Source organism: Orussus abietinus, unplaced genomic scaffold (assembly GCF_000612105.2).
Source record: "Orussus abietinus isolate OABI.00-Male unplaced genomic scaffold, Oabi_2.0 scaffold11, whole genome shotgun sequence".
Taxonomy (NCBI): Eukaryota; Metazoa; Arthropoda; class Insecta; order Hymenoptera; family Orussidae; genus Orussus; species Orussus abietinus.
In genome coordinates, this window is record NW_019396016.1 from 2,124,709 (window position 1) to 2,143,771 (window position 19,063).

Sequence of the window (19,063 nt, forward strand, 5' to 3'; positions counted from 1 at the left end):
GGGAATTGGTGGGACTGGACGAAATCAGCGAAGAAGGCTCCGCTTCCGACTCTTTCTACGATGAATACGAAGAAGACACCGATGTCCAGTATAAATGGACACCTCCGAAAGTTTCGATGCCCCCTCGAGCTTCTCAGCTTGTATACACTATTTCCGAATTTATCTCCACTTCCTGATAAATTTCGAGTAAACGTCGCGCGTGATAAGCAAAGATCACTCGACTGAGGTCACCGATTATTTTCCGGTTTAATTCGGTTTCGGTCACTTCGTTTCCGTCAGCTGAGAGATTGAGCTTCGCCGTAAAGTCGGGGAACTTGCTTTCGCGGTAAAGGCTGATCGATAGTTTCTGGAAGTTAGTTTGAGCTCGTAGTAAGCCCCGCTCGTATCTACCGGTGCAAATTTAAGCAAACTACTTTCCTGCTTATCTCTGAAAATTGCATAAAAATTGTTTCAACGCGTTATCCGCTGGCCGGGATGTAATTAACCAAGTGCCGGTCCCTTCATAATCAGACTAGATTTTATTCATTACATGTGTTGGCCTCGATTACCCTTTACAACGAGACCGGGAGCCTTGGGGCTCATTAATCTTATGAATATATGCCAATTTGAAATTCGTCTTTGTTTCAGCTGCAGCAGTGGGAAACAGAGGTTAATATACAATGCTATACTTGCTAGAACCAGTATAACCCTTCTCCTTCCATTAAACATAAAGGCTATTTATTATTTACAATACATTACCTCGAGATGCTTCTTTAAATTTGTCGAAATTCTAGTTCTTTGTTTTATAATTAATCTAGGCCTTACCGGAGTCGGGAAAGAAGGGGAAAAAGCTCAAGAAGAAGGAGAAAATGGCCCTTGAAAAAGCACGCGCCGCAGCAGCGGCTGCTGAAGCCGAGAGACTCAGGTAACGTAAACGTACCCGTGCTTCGGCTACGAATGAGGATGAATTTAACGATTGATCCTCCAATCGATAGACGCGGTATCGATGACATTTTAGGTCCTGTAAAATGTCTCGAATAGCTCCAAGCAGGTGCTTAGAATTAATTTCTCCGTTAATTATCCTTGTCCGAGGCGATAAATCTGGAATGTGGGGAAGCATTTAAGATCGATTTCGCAAGCTTTTACCCAGCTGTAGTTTAGCCCCTCCTCATTACGCACCCACTTCTACCCTCCCTGGGAGAGGTGCTAATTTCACCACCCGTCAGTCGTCCCTTAGCACTCAGCCAGGCAGAATCGAGAGGTCTGGAACGATAAATGCGGCAGTGGTTTCGCAACATATAATTAAATACCTCGAAAGCGAAATCGCGGCGAATTTTTTCATTTAACTTTCAAAACAAGTCGTATAATCATGATCCAGGATCCCTTAAGCACGATCACGTTCTTCAGCGGCTTCGCCGAGAAAAGCAAAGAAAGAGCCAGACGTGACCAAGAACGGTATATGAAAGTATTCAAATTATCGACTCGCGATTTATATGACGTCCATTTTTATTCAATATATTCTGCCTAGAATAAATTAATTCGCAATCAGTGAAGTGAGCGTACAGAATGATGTTCTCTGCAGGCTCCAGATGATAAAGGACATGCACGAAGAGATTCGCATGGAAAGAATAAACGCCGAGAAAGAAGCGATATTCGACGAGGAGCGAGCAAAAATGCGGAGGGAACAGCTGCAGAAATCGCTGATGAAAATTTTCAAAAATAACAAGGCCTTCAAAGAGTACTCCAAGGAGGACCGAGAGAAGCAGGACGTAAGTGTCGGAGCGCTTAACCAAGTACATTTAATATTATTAGTCACATTTTCCTTCAGTGGGACCAGTACATGACGTGCGACGGTTTACCGAATCCGAAAACGCTGTCGGACTTGAATACGTACTTATTTCTTTGGTCGCTCGAGGACGAGGAGCCCGATATGAAAGATGTTACTAAGAAATGCAAAGAAGTCGTCTACGTGAGTTACTCGTTAATTCGATCCGATCGTAGATATTGTACCTGGCAATAAAGTGCGATTAAGCAAGCTTGACCGCACGAGAAACGTGACTGCAATATAGCCTCCGGTTCCCGAGGAATCTCGCAAGTTTTTTCGATAACAACCATCTTTTTAGTTACTAGAGAAACTGCAGAATGTCATCGACTTTCTGGCTGCGGAGTCGCCGCAAAAAGGAGAGGAGTTTAAGAAGGTGCATACACACCCACGGCTGTCAATGAATTATTATTAATCAGACGATTAATCCCTTCATTTTGGTGCAGATCAGGCAAACGTTTAGGGACACTCTGGAATCCTGCTTGGACATGGCAGCCTTCTCGCTCCTGCGCAGAATCGAAAGAAACATGGTGAGGGAGGACCTAAAGAACGCTAGGTACATCGAGCAGACCCACGAGATGACCTGCTGCGTATGGGCCTTGATAAGGCTACCGATAAGCGTAAAGCAAATCGCCGAGAAGGACAGGTGCGTGCGTACAGAAAACTGCAATGCCGCTTCCGGAATAATTTCCGCAAATTAAATGCCTACTGGCATCGAGCGGACGAAAATGATGATCTCGGCAATTTCGAGGCAAACAGGAGAACCTGCGGTGCGAAAACTGATGGCGAGGTGCACCGGGGTACAGGTTTCTCTCTCTCCCTCCTTCACTTCAACGATCACTTACTGTGGAATAATAATTTGATGTACCCTCGATCGACCGGTTTCAATTGCCTCTAAGTTATTTACAACTGGGAATACGTCTCTCGCTTAGCGTTCGCTCTTAGCAAGACTCCAACAAGGCCGCATTCGATTTTCCGCAGGAAACCTGTCGAGGTGACGTTCGAGGAGTTGAAGCTCACTGTAAAGATGCCTCTGGACATCGATTGCTACTGCATGGCGATTAGAGGCATGTGGGTCATGTTCGATCATTATTCCGACCGAGCTATGTCTTTCTACAAGCCGAAGATTCCAAGCGAATATCAAATGAACATGGGTAATTTACGACTCCATGTAGCCGATAGAAATGAGACGCCGCTTTGATATCAAAAAAAAATAGTACCAAATGACTGTGCGCATCTGCCTTTTTTCTTTTTTTTTTAATGTAGTTAAAAGTACTTGAGTGCGAATGATGCACACATGCGCTTCTAGAAGAATGCACTTTTTTTTTTGCAACGGGTTTAATGTACCGAACGTCTTGTCTTCGTTTGGGAGTAGAGTTTGAGAGAGAGAGAGAAAGGGGGAATGCAGTTTATAGCAGTTGGCAACTGCAAGACAGCAACTGACACCTTGAAATACTGTAATTGGCATGCCCCGCTTATATTACTATTCAAAGAAACAAAGCACGTCTTTTCCGAGCAACGATGCAAAACACGCTATAAAATCTTTTATCAATACCTTCTAACGATTTTTTAGAGTCGCGAGCAAGCGTCCAAATGTAGTGTATGCGAATTCTTAGCTCGACATTCCTCATCCACGGCAATCGATTTTTTTTTTCCTTCGCTTTAGACGAAATTAATTATACGATGCTCCGATGAGAGAAATTACTTTTGAATCGTTAGCCTTTTCCAATTTAGATATTCTATCCTACTGCGAGGAGGAATACCAAACGAAGCTGCGAATAAAGGAGGATCAAGTCGAGGGTCGCCGTCTGAGGCTGGAGGAGAAGAAAGCCATTCTAGAGAAATTGGAAAATCCACCGTCGATGACGGCATCAAAAGCCGACAAGAAAGCGAAGGGGAAAAAGGAAAAAAAGAAAACCGAACCGGAACCGGAACCAGAACCTCTTCCGTATCTGCCAACACCGGACGAGATCATTTTACTTAGAGAAGGCACGCCGTATTTTTGTCATCTTTTGTTCAAAAAACGCATGTGTTTCATTTAAGTAGATGTCAAACGCTCTTCCAGATGAGGTGAGGAAAGAAGTGAGAAAACTGCTCTTCACCCGATGCGAGAAGACGGAAATCAATTTGCGGAAGTACATGATTTTGGGGGGGGTTTTCCGCATCGATCTCGTCTATCAGCCACCTCAACCAAAAGACATGAGGAGAAACATCTTCCTTACTACCCGTAAGAAGAAATAATTTCTATAATCCATTTCCGAATGTTGGCCACCGACATTCGACCTTCCGAATTTGCAGTGCAGATCCCGAAAGAGTTGAAATATGTGCTATTCTCGAAACCATACAAAGCCCCTCCACCAGCTCCGGATTCTGAAAGGACACCGGAAGTTATAGAAGCGGAATTAAAAGCATTAGAAGCTGCAATGGAGGCCCTTACTTTGGTAACCTTAAAGTAAGTCGATCAGCTCCTTCTCTGCGTTTTTCGAAGGAGATCGAGGGCCAACGATAACGTTTCCAGGCTCCCCGATTTTGTACTTTGGTTCGAGCCACCCTTGGTTGCCCATTGGGTGCCGGAAAGAAAAATCTGGTCTACTCAAGATGTACACGACATCAAGTACAACGAGGAGAAACAAATTCTCTCCTTCAGAACTGGAAGGCTGGGTCCACACGGATTGGCGGGCTTCAAGTTTGTAAATCTTCCCTTCCAAAGTTGGGAGTTGAAACCTGAAGACAAAAAGTTCGGAGGCGTAATTTTAACAATTGTCGCGGCGGTTGTTCAGGCTGATTTTATTGTCAGAGTAAGAAGTATTACCTACTTAAATATTTAAATAGACGCCTGATTCCTTTGGCGAGAGTGTTCACCTCTCGCACTGTCATCTCACGTGAGTTTCCTTACCCGATTCTGTATCCTTCGAATGAATACGTGAAATCTCTAGTCTGAAAGAACTCTGTCCGAGGTGGCTCGGTAGACTGTATCAACCCGTAATGAATCTGAATCATCTAAACGTCGCTGAATATCTCTAGCCCTCCCCCCTATTTATCGTTCATCTCTCTCGTATCTCTTCATTCGACCCAGAGTTCCTGGTCGAGAAGTCTCACCCGAAATATCTCACATTTTTACCGTAACGGAGGTTAGAGAGAGTCAAAAGTGTTCACTATTAGCGTTTTCACTCAATTCGAGTTACAGAATCGACCCCCGAAGTACGTACGTACATACAACGTTGCTCAATATTGTTTTTAATTATTCAGGAAGACACGGTGTGTTTGCATTCCTTGACTGGCGGCACCCCTACCGCTCTGCAGGATGTGATTGGCCAATCCATGAGACTACCATTTCTCATACGAGTACGTTTCTTCCGTACAAGGACGCCGATATCGATCGATGAAATCTTAAAGTAGATGACTGAGAATTCGTCTTTCGACAGTTTTGTACCGTTCGCGGAAGGAGTATCTTCTCGCTGACCTTGCTTGAGAATTCTTGTCATTTCAGCGACAAAATTGTATTCGCTTGCCCTCTGATCAACAGTTTCTTTTATCGTTTATAAATATTTCTCTCTTTGTGCCCGTGCAGAAGATGCGAGAATGCGGCTGCGACCTGTTTCCGGAACAAGACGCGCATAGTTACGTCAAGGGGCTTCCAATAAAACACCCGGTTGCTGAGAAACACTTACAGACGTGCATCGGTCTGCTTTGCACCACATTCATGTTCGCATGGTCTCGATGGAACGTCACCCGATCCCCTAGGGAAATTATCATTCAAATGAGAGAACTACACGGAATCGTTCCCAATGATGTAAGGCAACGTCCTCGTCTGAATTAACTACTCTAAAACTTGCCTTCCTTCCCCATTATTGAGTCGGCTCAATCGGATTTAATGACGAATAGTTGCTTCATTTCGTAGCAACCAAATTTAATCATAATGGCATCGCCGCTTCAAACGGTTGCACTTGAATGCACCGAGTTCAGTCCAGAATTCTCCGACAAGCCGATGGAGCTTATGGGCAAAAAGGTTCGTCTAATTGAACTACATTCTGTTGTAATTACACAAATGGAGGTATCCAATTCACAGAACTTGTAAATTCTATATCACGTGCACTTTACTATGATTCTATGACATGTAATTGCAGTTTTATGGGGACTTGTACCATTTGGCTAAAAATAATTCTGGAATCAAGAGTCACACTCTAATGAGGAAGGTGCCGTTCAAGCTGGCGACTACTGTCACAAAGTTACTCGAATCTACTAATGTCATTAGCATGTCATCGTAACAACTTTGACAGTCTACCTCTCCTCGAGACTATGTTATCGCACCTGTCTAGTTCGTACCGAATAGTCTATTATTGTGAAATAATTACGACAGGTATTGTTAAGGCGTGCAGTGTCAATTTTATAGAGAGTATATTTATATCATTTCTTGTTGTATGTAAAATCCTACATGTCTACAAATACCGTTTCCTTCTCATCATCCTATGGTCTATTAACTTTATTGGATCTTGATGAAATGATTAATATTGCAGGTAACTATAAATTCGGACATGAGAGATGGAAGCGGTAACCGACAGATGGTAATACATTATAAAGACGAAGCATATGGTGGATCAGTTTTATTAAACCCTGTATCGAGGGGCGCTACCAGTCGATAGTATGTACACATGTGCATGCTCATCGTTGGGTTTCCTTTCTGAAAAATCGTTATTTGAATTGGTGAGAAAATGTCATGGACCCCTTAAAAAAGCTTCAAATCCTGTATCTCGCGTGCAAAAAATCGCAGCCCCTCGTTTGATAGATCTATCCGATGGGAAGAATCTTCCTTGTCGAGCTGCAGGAATGGCAGGTGCGAAAAAAATTCACCTGGGCCAGGGGACTGAGGGGTAACAGGTGGAAAGTGCATTAGCCATCCGCATTCTCCACCAGAGGGCAGTACAGGACGCGATCGCGCGACCCTGCCCGCAAGCAAACTTCCAACTCATCTCTGACTGCGCGTCTCTACCGATTTCCGAATTTACGGTCCATGATTTTATGAATGGAGCTACGATAAGTTACAAAGAGCGAGGTCATGTTAGGGGGGTCCGAATGAAGGGTTTATCAGTCCGAGATATAAAATTTAACTTTTCTCGCGACTCTTCCTTTGAGTACAATAAGCAGGGAAACGTTGGCTTATTTATTATTGCAATTTGTTACGATTTCATTGACACTTTTGTCACGATTGATTTTTTGAAATGGGTACGTTAATATTTTTTTAGGTGTGAAGGAATGAAGAGAATGGAAAACATGACAACGGCGGAGTGTTTGACACTTGACTTCGGTCCTTTTGAGACCGTGCATTGTTGGCAGCAGATGCCAGAATGTGATGTATTTGTTGGAGCTAGGTAAGAATTTACGATCCTCGGAGTCTTAGTATTTTCATTGAGTAATCCTTTGATTAATTGGAAACGCGTTGAATTCTGTTTCACAGGCGCAGCAAGCACACGGTCGTGGCATACAAAGATGCGATATATGTTTTTGGTGGTGATAATGGAAAAAAAATGCTGAACGACTTACTTCGATTTGACGTTAAAGAAAAGTCTTGGGGGCGTGCTTTCGCGACTGGAACACCTCCTGCTCCGCGCTACCACCACTCCGCTGTCGTTCACGATGCCTCAATGTTTGTGTTTGGCGGGTATACAGGAGACATACATTCTAACTCTAATCTCACCAATAAAAATGATCTTTTCGAGTACCGATTTCAAACTACTCAATGGACGGAGTGGAAATTTGTTGGAAAGTAAGCATAGAGATTTCTCACCAACGATCGCTCACGTGTAGAACATTGGTCAAATATCGATTGCCCAATGAAATGCATCAATTTACCATTTCAGAACTCCAGTTGCAAGATCCGCACATGGAGCAGCTGTTTACGATAATAAACTCTGGATATTTGCTGGTTACGATGGAAATGCCAGATTAAATGACATGTGGACGATTTCCTTACTGGTAGAAAGTATAGAGATAAAATAATAATACATAAAGGGTAACAAAATGTATTTATACATTGTTCTTTGCTTACTCGTACAGCCAAGCGACCCGAGAGTATGGGAAGAGATCACTCAGTCCGGTGACTGCCCACCGACTTGTTGTAATTTCCCGGTAGCAGTGGCTCGCGAGTCGATGTTCGTATTTAGTGGACAGAGTGGAGCAAAAATCACAAATAGTCTATTTCAGTTTCATTTCCGTGAGAAGAGGTACAGTTAAATTTGTATTAATATCTACAATGGGACAGTACTCGTATCCTTTTACAGATGGACCCGGATTTCAACGGAGCATATTCTACGTGGTGCTCCTCCTCCGCCTGCACGACGCTATGGCCATACAATGGTCAGTTTTGACCGGCATTTGTATGTTTTTGGAGGTGCAGCTGATTCAACGCTTCCCAATGACTTGCATTGCTATGATCTTGATACTCAAACTTGGAACGTCGTATTGCCATCAGCCGACAGCCAGGTAAATATTGGACAGCGTTGTTGAATATGGAATAACATGATCTATATATTTTTCATGATACTATAAAAAAAAAAAAATTGATCTATCTCTTAGGTCCCATCGGGACGTCTTTTTCATGCAGCAGCAGTAATCGGAGACGCAATGTTCATTTTCGGTGGAACCATAGATAATAATGTTCGCTCTGGGGAAACATACCGCTTTCAATTTTCATCATACCCGAAATGTACACTTCACGATGACTTTGGTAAATTATTGAACAGTCGCTTGTTTTGCGACGTTGAATTCGTTGTCGGTGAAAGCGAAACAAAGATTCCGGCACATATAGCAATGGTAGCGGCACGTTCGCAGTTTCTGCGAGCTAGGATACGAGAGGCTAGGGAACGACGGGAGAAACATCTCAGAGAAGTGTGCGGAAACGTGGATATTCCGATGAAAGATATGCCGATATTAGAGGTAGGTAGAGAAAAAAATGGACACAAAGTAATCCCGAATAAACATTATTATAAGATCACCGTCCATCGTTATTATAGGTGAAATTAACGGATGCAGTACCAGAGGCCTTCGAGATGGTCTTAAATTACATTTACACGGATCGTATCGACCCAACGAAACGAACCGAAGATCCTTTAAGCAATCGAATCGTCCTGCTGGTAATGGATGTCTATCGTTTGGCCGTACAATTTAACATGAAACGTCTAGAGCAACTGTGCGTGCACTACCTGGAAGCTACGATAAGTCATGCAAATGTTTTAGAGGCTTTGCATAATGCTGCGCAACTAAAGCTTTACTTCATCAAAGAGTTTTGCCTAAGCTTCGTGGTGAAGGACAGTAATTATAATCAGATCGTGATGAGTCAAGAATTTGAGTCGTTGGATCGGGCTCTAATGGTAGAGATTATCAGGAGGCGGCAGATGCCTCAGCCTAGGAACTTCTCCAAGCAGTACGAGTCCACTGGTAACGTTATCGTCATTACCTCTCCATCGTTATCCTTTAAATGTAAAAGACGCCTGTACTAATTACGGCCCCTTTATACCCAGGCACCAGTCTAGAACAGGATATGGAAGTCTTTTTAAAGAGCATCGGACATGATTTCTGTGACATAACGCTGATGCTGGATGGTGCACCGATACCTGCACACAAAGCCGTTTTGGCCGCTAGATGCACATATTTCGAGGGCATGTTTCGCTCGTTTATGCCAGAGAACAACACGGTAAACGTATGTCGCGATTTCTATGCCCGTATAAACTCTATCGATTACCATTAGTTACTTTTAATCAACGAAACTTGGTATTTATACAGATTCAAATCGGTGAGATGATCCCGTCGTCGGAGTCCTTCGACTCGTTGCTACGTTACATTTATTACGCGGACGTAGCGATGCCACCGGAAGACTCGCTCTATCTGTTCACCGCGCCCGTTTTCTACGGCTTTACCAATAACCGTCTTCAGGCCTTCTGCAAGCAAAATCTCGAAATGAACGTTACTTTTGAGAACGTCATTCAGATCCTGGAGGCGGCGGATCGAATGCAGGCTAGCGACATGAAGAAGTACGCCCTGAACCTCATCGTCCATCACTTTACCGAGGTGTGCACCGTGTACCCATTTTCTATTTTCTTTTCCCTACCCCGTCCTCCGATTTCTAAAACCAGATACGTCGTGCGTTTGCCGGTTCAACAGGTGGCTCGTTTGCCCCGGTTGAAGCAGCTGAGTCGGGAGCTTTTGTTGGACATTCTCGAGGAGCTCGCCGATGAACGCAGCGAGGCTCGAATGTGCCAGGACATGACGAGCGACTGTTGACGAATTTCCACCTTCACCTCGGTCTCCGTCTCGATTCCGATACCGTTTACGTCCAAGCACGTGCGCCTCGCCTCCTCGACTATCCTGCGACTCCGGGTAAGTTTGAAATTTCCTTTTATCCTGTACCGGCGCCCGGATAGTTTCGTCGCTTCGCGGAAATGCTTTAGACGCGTAACCATATTTTCCGGACGCAAAGTAAGGCTTCTCGTAAGAAGTTTTGCCCCTTCTCCGCGTTCTCCTCGTTTGCACGCGGAGCCGTATCGCGGGTCTGCGGTCGGCCGGGCCGACATAAGGCTTCTACCCTGCGTCGAGCCGAATTATGCAAACGGAGAGAGAGCATATAATCTGTCTATCGTCGAAGAGTGGGAGGCCCTTTAATTGCACTCTTCGGTTACCCGGAAGTAAGGCTGTCTTTAGACCGTTAATGAGATACCCACGTGCCCGAGGACTTTGTTTCGTGGATATACAACGCGTACCGTCTCGTATTTCTCCGATGCAGAAGTCGGAACCCTTCGGAGGGAGAGCGCGAGATTCCAGATCCAACTTTCTACGAAACCTCATCTTCCCGCTCGAATTCATTACGAAAACCTGAGATCGCGGACTCTCTGACTTTAAATACGATTTCCGGCGAAAGCGCCGAATGGAATACTCGGAAAGATCGGAAGATGGGACCTTCCGACGAAGATACGTCGCGACTGCATCCGAGATGACAGGTTGGAAATCCGTAAACGGAGGACCGTGTCGACATCCGGTCCTCGTCCGATGACGCATCTCCTCGGCACGTCCACCGACACGAGCTTGCCGACCTAGTCCATAAATCGCGTCGACGATTCAAGGCTACGCGCGGCGCTCGCGGGAACGGTCGATCGCCTTCCGATCGATTCATTTATCTCTCGTTCGAGAATTAGACGGAGCCTCGCGAATCGCTTCAGCGATAGCGCGCGTAAGGGCACCCGGTCTGGGTTAATCGAGGTAATTGGAGAGAAACGACCACGTCCTCGGCGAAAGACGCGATTCCTTTTTCGACCGCGACCTCGACCCAGCTCGTCCTCGTCCCGAATCGCAGCCTGCCTCTCGGAGGCGCAACAGGTGTTAAAAGTAGCGCTGCCATTTCTCGCCGACCCCGAGACGACGCGTCCGATTTGGTTGGATCCTCCGCTCGTCTCGTCTCGTCTCGTCTCGATTTCAGATTAACGGAGAATATACCGTCACTTCTTTAACTCGTTATCCGGTGAAAGCCGCCGCGGCGTTAACGATCGTTGACCGGTCGATAGGCAATCGCGTGGCCCCCGAGCTATTTCCGAAGGGTCGATTCGATCGACTCCTTCTCCTTCTCCCTCTCTTGGCTCGCGTTAATCGCGATTATTAAACCGAGCTAATTGTATCATAGGGTTACAAGGGGCGAACGTAAATTTTCGCGTCGGATCGCTCGGATTATTCGACGGGCGCGAAGGGGGGTCGATCGTTCGCGAGAGATAGCGCCTTCCTCCAAGGACGCGCAACGGGAGGAATCCGGGGACCTCGTAAATCACCCCGTCCTGTCCTGGCCGCGTCGCGACCGGGTAGAAGTTGGACGTCCACCTCGTGGCCATCGGGGACGGGGCTTTCCGGCTCGCTTTCCCGGTCTCCCGGCCTTTGGGGTTTCCGCGGAGCCCGAGGACGCAGGAGAGAGGGAAATCGAGTCTTCGGGGAATTCTCGAATCGGGTGATGGTTGCGGGTGAGAGCGAGAATTCGCCGAGCCGCGACTTAATTAGCAGCCGAAATCTCAAAGTTGGGTTTCGACCCCGGCCCGGTTACGATCGGAACGCGAACGCTTTCCCCTCCGTCGGCGCGTCGCTCCTCGGCGAGGGAACAGCGGGGAACACCGGGGAACACCGGGGAAGACCGCTTCCGAAATCGGGGGGACCGTGGGAGGCCTCGTTAAGGCGTTCCCAAACAAGTTTCCCGACGTGTTTCGAAAATTCTCGGGCCACCGTCTAGGGCGGGAGGGAGCGGCGATCGTCGTTTCTCGAAAGGGAGATCGAAACCGCGGCCCGGTCGGGCCTGTCCGCTCGAGAGGGAGCGAGCGCCGTTCCCCGGGTTCCCCGGGTTCCCCGAAGCCTCGAAAACTCTAAAGTGTCGGTCCCCCGAGCGATCGAAACTTTCTTAGTTTCGGTAACGCCACCGGCAGCCGCCGGCAGCCGCCGGCTTGGAACGGTGGAAGTGGTACGGAGCAAAGACTTTGTTCGAACGCGCGAATTCGCCATGCCGTCGCGGACCGAGCCCTGCCCGGGAGGTTTCCTCCGCGTCCGATCGCGCGGGGTCGGTCCGGAGTAACCTCGTCGTTTCGGGGGAGGGTTCCTTCGGAGACGCGCGAGCGAGTCGCGTAATCGCGTAATCGTCTCTCGCCGTTGAATTACCGGCCACTCGGATGGCGGCAGCTCTCGACTCGTAATCATCCACGCCTCGGTGTACCCTTTCGACGTTCCGGCCGACCCGCGACTTCGCTTCGTCGTCGGGAGCCACTCCGGAGAGACGATTCGACCGGGATTTCCCGGAAACGAGCGATCCTTTCGAGGCAAGTTCGCGATAACCTCGGCCTGGATGAGCCTCCTCCAAGGGGTCAATTCCCGGGCCGAGGGCCTCGATGCCGAAGGTACGCGTTTCCTCGGCGTCGCCCGGACCCCGGGACGGTCGTTGCTCCGAGGAGCTTCCCGCGACCCGCGAAAAATGGTCAAGGCGCCTCGGACCTCGAAGGACGAGGTGCGGCATATCGAGATCCTCGTGGCGCCGAGAAAGCGCGAGTGAACGCAAAGGTCGCAAAGTCGACTTATAACCCGAGACACGGTTTGTCCTCGATCGGCATGCGAGCGCCTGCCTGGCTCGACATCGAATCGAAAGCGAATTTCGCCTCCCTCTCGGCCGGGCCCCTTCCATTTTCCGAATTCGCGGGAAACGGAGAGTCGTGGCGTTTCCCGAGACTTCTCGAGGGCCTTCTTTCCGATCGATCGATTCGCGTCCCGGAACCCCCGAGCGGGACGCTATCGATCCGCGATCGGCGAAAGTGCCGCGGCCGACCGGGGATGGATCGTTACGTGCGGATAAACTAGCGATCGGGCGATTACGTGGGTTGGGGTAATGGGGATCGATCGATCGATCGATCGGCCCCACCGATAATCGAATTGTCACTTATTCGGCTCTCGAGCGGGATGACGAAACGAGCATCGTCGGTTCGATCGTTATCGCGATCCGTTCCTTCGACCGTATCGCGTCGTTCGATACGAGACGGCGGCTTTTCCCATTTAATTCGTATCCATCGGGCCGTATTTAGAAAATCATCGGACGGGCGTGATAAAATTCTTAACGTTGGGCACGATTCGACGAGGTCGCCGGCTGTCGTCATCGACGTCCTCGCCGTCGTCCACGTGGTCGTCCTCCTCGTCTCTTTCCCCGGACGTTTCCCCGGACGTTTCCCCGGACGTTTCCCCGGACGTTTCCCCGGCGTTTATCGATGACGAAAGGGGCCTTTATCGGCGACCCGTAATTCCGCGAACGATTCCTCGGTCTTTGAGTAAGTCACGAAATGCCGGAGGGTAATCGGCTACCGCGGGGCCTTCCTTTCTCCTCTGGAGAAGAAAAAAAGAGTCCTTCTCCGAGGCCGGAGTCTTTTGACACTTAGTCTTCCCAGCGCGGAAACTCGAATATACCCAAGGAATTCCATCGCGATCCCCCGGAGTCTTCCTTTCACCTTTCGATGGCCAAATGGCAATAATTCCTCGCGAGGCTGAACTTTCCACTGAATTTCTTTAATCCGCTTTTATCCTCTTCGCGCGTAATAAATTCGCTTCAACATTGACCGGATTTCTCCTCGTCCTCGCCGGTCGAGTTATCGAGCGCCTAACACCGTTACCTTTTCGATTACGGGTTTATCTCCTGGTTTATCTCCTTTCTCGAAGGCACGTCCACCGACGACGAGGCTTTCGATTTCCTCTCCAACGCCAAACGATGGCCCGCGAGCCCAGTGCCGACTCTTTGCCGCGCGGACAATTATCCCGGAGGCGCGCATTATCGTTCGCGCGTTAAGAACAAACCGAGCCCCTAGGGTGGGCTGGAAATGATGCAAAAACGCTTTAAGTTCCCTGGGCGACGTGGGCGAGGGAAAAGTCGGGACGGCCAAGGGACCCGACCTTGTCGAGGCCGGCTCGCGACGTAACGTCGACGATCCACGGAGCGGGGTCCTCGCCGGCCTTGGCTTTCTCGTCGATTCGGCCGTCGATTCGGCCGTCGATTCGGCCGTCGATTCGGCTCGGAGATTCCTTGCTTCCGAGTCGGCACGAGTGGACGCGGGAGATCGGGGACCGCTTTTGGACGGTTCCTGCCGCGGTCACGGTCGAGTCCTCGCCGAGGAGGACGAGTTTGTCGCCGACCGCGAGTCATTTGCGAATGCTCGAACGCCTTCGAGGGAAAAGTCGCGAGATCGACGAATCCATTCCTTCCACGTCCGCCGTCGCCCGTTCGCTCGTGGACCCGAGTCGATAGAAATTCCCGCACTTTCGCTTCCGTCCTCGAGAGTGCTTTCCTTCTTGAAGCGAGTCCAGCCTATCCTAAGGGAAATCGATCCCTCGGCCACGAAACGAGAGGCGAAGCGCGGCGCCGCCCCTCCGTTCGCTTTCTTAATGCCGACAAAGTTGCCGACGAAGTCGCCCGCCTTGGATTCGGCAATTGGATTCCGATTATCGGTCGATCGGTGTCCCCTAGTTTCCAGATTTCGACCGTCGATACGTCGTTCCCGGAGTGGCTTATCTTTCCTCTACTTTTCCGTCATTTCCGTCATTTCCGTCATTTCCGTCGACGCCGTTGATTCACCTCGTGCCCAATTTTGCTTCCGATAAGGCACCTTTAGACCCTTTTAGCAAATTGATTGCGCGTCGTCGCTCGGATGGTTCTCCTTAAAACCGCGACCATTGATTCATCCGTCCCGTTCTAACGAGGTTTCGATCGTTCCTCGTCGCAAAGAAATCCGGGACATCGGGCACGAACGCGACCCGATTTAAATCAAGGCGAGTCGATTACCGTCGACTTTAACGCTTCGTAATCGTTTGTCGCGAACGTTCTCCCGGGTCGGGTCCATCGGCGCAAGGACTGCTTGCCCGAGTGGAACCAGATTTTTCTCCGGCCGGTACTTTCTTACCCGGTTAGCCGAACCGACTTGCCCGCGAGCTAAGGTCGACCTTAGAATATTATCGACTCGGCGATATCGATACGATCGAAGCAACGGTATCGGCCGGCGTCCAGCGTAAGAGGAACAAGACCCCGTCGCCCTCGCGGTCCTTAAACTTCCGGTTCCAAATTGAAATCATCGCCTCCGAACGGGAGAAATATTTCACCGGGTCGACCCGATTTTTCGAGACGACTCGCAGGTCGGGGGAGGGGCGAAACTCGGAGGAAAATTCGGGAGAGCGAAAGGGTTAAGCCGGAAGCGCGGCGGAACTGTTTGGTACGCTTCGGCGCGTCCCGCGGATGCGAATTCGACGTGCGACGCATGGAAGCCCTCGTCGCGCGATTTACGTGCCGCACTCGTAACGAAAGGAGATTACGCGGTCCCGATCGTAACCGCGGTTCGATAATTCCGGAGCGAGTGCGAGGATCGCGTGGCGAATCGCCGGCCCTCCGTCGTAAAGGAGCGAGCACCGGCCGCCTCCGCGGAAGAGCCTCGGGAAACGATCTCGTTTCAATGGCGCAGCGGTCGGACAACAGAGACCGCGACGTCCTCGCGTCCCTCCTCCGCGTTGGTCCGCCCGAAAGAGTCGCCCCTTCGGGGGGGGGCGAAAAAACCTGCCGAGACGGAAGGGGAAAGTCCGGTCCGGACGCGACCCGAGTCGAAATTTTCATCCCACTTTTAGGGCGCTCGTCGCAATTAGGTCGGTCTCGAATGAGTTTTGAGGTCCCTACATTAGACCTCAAAAGGCCTAAAATAGAACTATACAAGGTCGAAAGGAGAACCTAAAAGAGGTCTTACTTAAAGGAGGGCCGAAAATCGTCCCGGATCTACGCTCGGCACGAGGCCGGCGAGCCGTCCCGGTCGAGCCCTTCGTCCGCCAGAACCCGCCCATCGGCCCGACCAGATGCATCTCTCGCGAGAAAGCCGGAGCCCCCTCTCGCTCGAAGCGGACCGGATAGCCGTCTTACCGCTTCTCTCCCGCCCTCCCCTCTCGGAAAGGAGCCGAGCGCGGCAACGCGTACGCGTGCATCTCCCCTCGACCTCGTGCGCGTTCGTGCGCGTTCGTGCGCGTTCGTGCGCGTTCGTGCGCGTTCGTACCCGCTCGGTCGGGCACGCCGGGGTCCGGCCGCGGGCGTGCGCGCGCACCCGCTCGACGGGCCTTCCCCCCCGAAGCCGCCGCGGACCGGCTAACCTATCGCCGATCCGACTCGAAAGACTCCGTCTGGCCTCGTCCGCTGCAGTCCGCCGGTAGTTTGCGCCGAGAGACTACTGACCGCGCGGGATTTGGCGGGATTTGGCGGGATTTGGCGGGATTTGCGAGCGCCGACCGACTCTCCCGATCGCTCGCGTACCTCGGCCCTCGAGATGGGGAAGTAGGACGAAGACTCCGATGGTACCGACGGAGCCGCGTCGCTTCTCGGCCACGGGGGCCCCGAAAGAGACTCGTGGCCGCGCGAGGCAAAAGTTGTAGGGGTAGCTCGGTCTCCGAAAAGCATCGCGAGGTAAAAATTGGAGCCGGGAGCTGGTTTCTTTGCTCCGATTCTCATTTCTTGTCGCATGGCGCGGGACGTTTTGCGTCCGTTTTGTGTCCCGTGGTCACGTTTCTTTGTAATGGACCAGCGTCCTTCGTTTCCGGCAGAGCGCGTGGTTTGTATCTCGACCTTGGGTCTCGTCCCCTCCGGTTCCGGAGTTTCGTTCGATCGCCCGTTGGCCGGTTTGACGCAACTTTTTCTGGGTGTTTCACTTTTTCGGTGAGATAATCGAGATCGCTCGATCCGTCCGCAAGTAGGCAAGGAAAAGGCTCGAGAAAAGATAGACGACGCACCTTTTTTCTAGAACAGCTCGGCAAAGCGTCGGACGGACGGTCTCGATAGCAGGCCGGATCACGCCGAATGCCCCGCAAATTGACCTTACGTCACGGCTCGTCCGAGCGATTCGCCGCACGCGGCGTAGCGGGGAATTTTGGGGTAGCTACGCGTCCGTCCGCGTCTTCTCCGGAAGGACGTCCAAGGTCGGCGGAGCCGCGGCCCCGCGCGAGGGCTCGTTTTTCTCCTTCGGAGGTCGCGGACGAAACTGCGCGGTTGCTCCCGTTTTGCAGGTTGCGGTTCTTTTCCGCGGCTCAAAATTCGTTACGCAATTAGGGTCGGAGACGTAATACCCGACCGCCGCGTGTCCTCGTTACCGACCACTCGGGACACCCAGGCGATTTTATTTAACTCCCTTTATGTAACCGTTGCCTATATTTACCGATTTCCTGTTTTTTCCCGTGCTTAAATTACATGAAAGTTTCACGCAGGGAAAACGAGAGCCCCCCCCCCGGATTTGCCTATTTTCCGATCCGAGGGAACGATCCATCGGTTGATCGCGTATCCTTTTACGTCCGAAAAATTCACATCGAATATCGATTTTACGCGAAGATTAAACGAGAAAATCCGCCTTCTTTTCGCGCCTAAGGACTCGCGGGAAGCAACGCCGGAGAAAACGGAAACGGATTACGCGACGTTACGAAACGCCTCCGATAACTGGTCGATCGAAGACCGGCCACCACGTGGACCGAAGTAGGGGATGTCGAATCGAAAAAGTTTCTTTACTCCCGACTTCTTTACTCCTCTTTCCCGGGCAGCCCGTCCCCGGGAAAGTGAGAAACGCGACCTCGACTCCGCTCTCGAGCGAGGTCGAAGGATCTCGTTCCCGTCCGCAGCCGCCGATCTTCTCCAATCGGCAAGGCCGACCTCTGCACCGCGACTGTTCGCCGATCGAGGAACCGAGCGAATGCGCCCTCTTTCCCTTCGTTTTAAGGTAACACGAAAGGGCCATTCTATGCATATGAAACGTCCAAATGTTATACAACTTTTCTCGAACCGGGATGTCCCGAATCATTCGAAATCTCACCTGATAGCGGAGGCTATAAGGAAGAACGTTTATGAAATTTCACGAGCGCTACGTTCTTTCTTAAGGCTTCCACAGTTACCTGCCGAAACTTCTGTCGATTCGAGGCATCCAGTTTGGAGAAAAGTTTGATAAATATTTTGACGTTGTACGTATATATATATATAGAGTGACCCTTCGCATCATCTTAAGGGGAATCGCGGCCGCGAGGAATTTGGCCGAGTCCTCGTTCCGATCGCGTGCAAACGATACCTGGATCGAATCGTAAGTCGGGCCGTTTAATTTATTATTCCCGGGTCAGAGACGAAGCGGACGCATCGTTAAATCGCATCATGGAAGTTGCGGACTTTATGGTCCGATAGTTCCGTTTAGTTTTGTTGCCCGGCACGCAAACGTTTCCCGATTTAACGATCGAAGACCGGCACTTTGCGTCGGGAATAATTGCGAATCCCTTTTATGCGGTTTTCGGATGGATCATTGACTCGATTATCGACTGGATCGTCGACCGGATGGTCGATGCATCTCCAGGGGGGGCGAAGGGCGCCGAGGAGGGACTCGGTCGTAAGCGAATATCGAGAGAAACCGCGAGACTCGAGGCTGCCGGCTACTCGCGTTCCAAGAACGGCTTCTATTATTAAATCGCCTCTTTAATTGATCCATCGACGGGGATTCGGAGAGGCGAGTGAACCGCGCGGCGGGAAACGGTGCGGCCGGTGCGGCCGGTGCGCGGTCGCGTGGAAATTAAATTGCCGTGCATTATTCTTGAAAATGTGTTAAATCAACGTAATTAACGGCACGCGGGATGCGCGTTGCCATGCTCGAGTCTCCACCGTCCACCTCGGCGTCGGGAACGTATCCTTTTTTTGCGCCGTTGGAAAAAACCACGGCGGAGCTC

General features: G+C 50.2%; 2 protein-coding genes across 3 annotated transcripts; both read left to right on the forward strand.

The window, feature by feature from the left end:
* Positions 1–51: 51 nt before the first annotated feature.
* Positions 52–6,379, forward strand: LOC105704087 (axonemal 84 kDa protein). Its single transcript, XM_012432988.1, has 16 exons — positions 52–140; positions 628–648; positions 798–904; positions 1,562–1,748; positions 1,808–1,948; positions 2,103–2,177; positions 2,248–2,447; positions 2,783–2,955; positions 3,521–3,790; positions 3,867–4,028; positions 4,100–4,253; positions 4,320–4,599; positions 5,051–5,146; positions 5,373–5,594; positions 5,703–5,810; positions 5,929–6,379. The coding sequence occupies exons 1-16, from the start codon at positions 117–119 to the stop codon at positions 6,067–6,069; spliced, it is 2,361 nt and encodes a 786-aa protein (XP_012288411.1). The 5' UTR covers positions 52–116; the 3' UTR covers positions 6,070–6,379.
* A 462-nt stretch (positions 6,380–6,841) lies between these two features.
* Positions 6,842–10,093, forward strand: LOC105704156 (leucine-zipper-like transcriptional regulator 1). 2 transcript variants are annotated; one of them, XM_012433151.1, is made up of 11 exons: positions 6,842–6,952; positions 7,045–7,170; positions 7,257–7,565; positions 7,660–7,774; positions 7,856–8,022; positions 8,080–8,281; positions 8,375–8,734; positions 8,812–9,235; positions 9,319–9,497; positions 9,581–9,865; positions 9,959–10,078. In XM_012433151.1, exons 2-11 carry the CDS (start codon positions 7,055–7,057, stop codon positions 10,076–10,078), a joined length of 2,277 nt encoding a protein of 758 aa, XP_012288574.1. In that variant the 5' UTR covers positions 6,842–6,952; positions 7,045–7,054. The 2 variants fall into 2 exon arrangements, with proteins under 2 accessions (XP_012288574.1, XP_012288573.1); XM_012433150.2 differs by having other exon boundaries at positions 6,842–7,170; positions 9,959–10,093.
* The last annotated feature ends 8,970 nt before the right edge of the window (positions 10,094–19,063 follow it).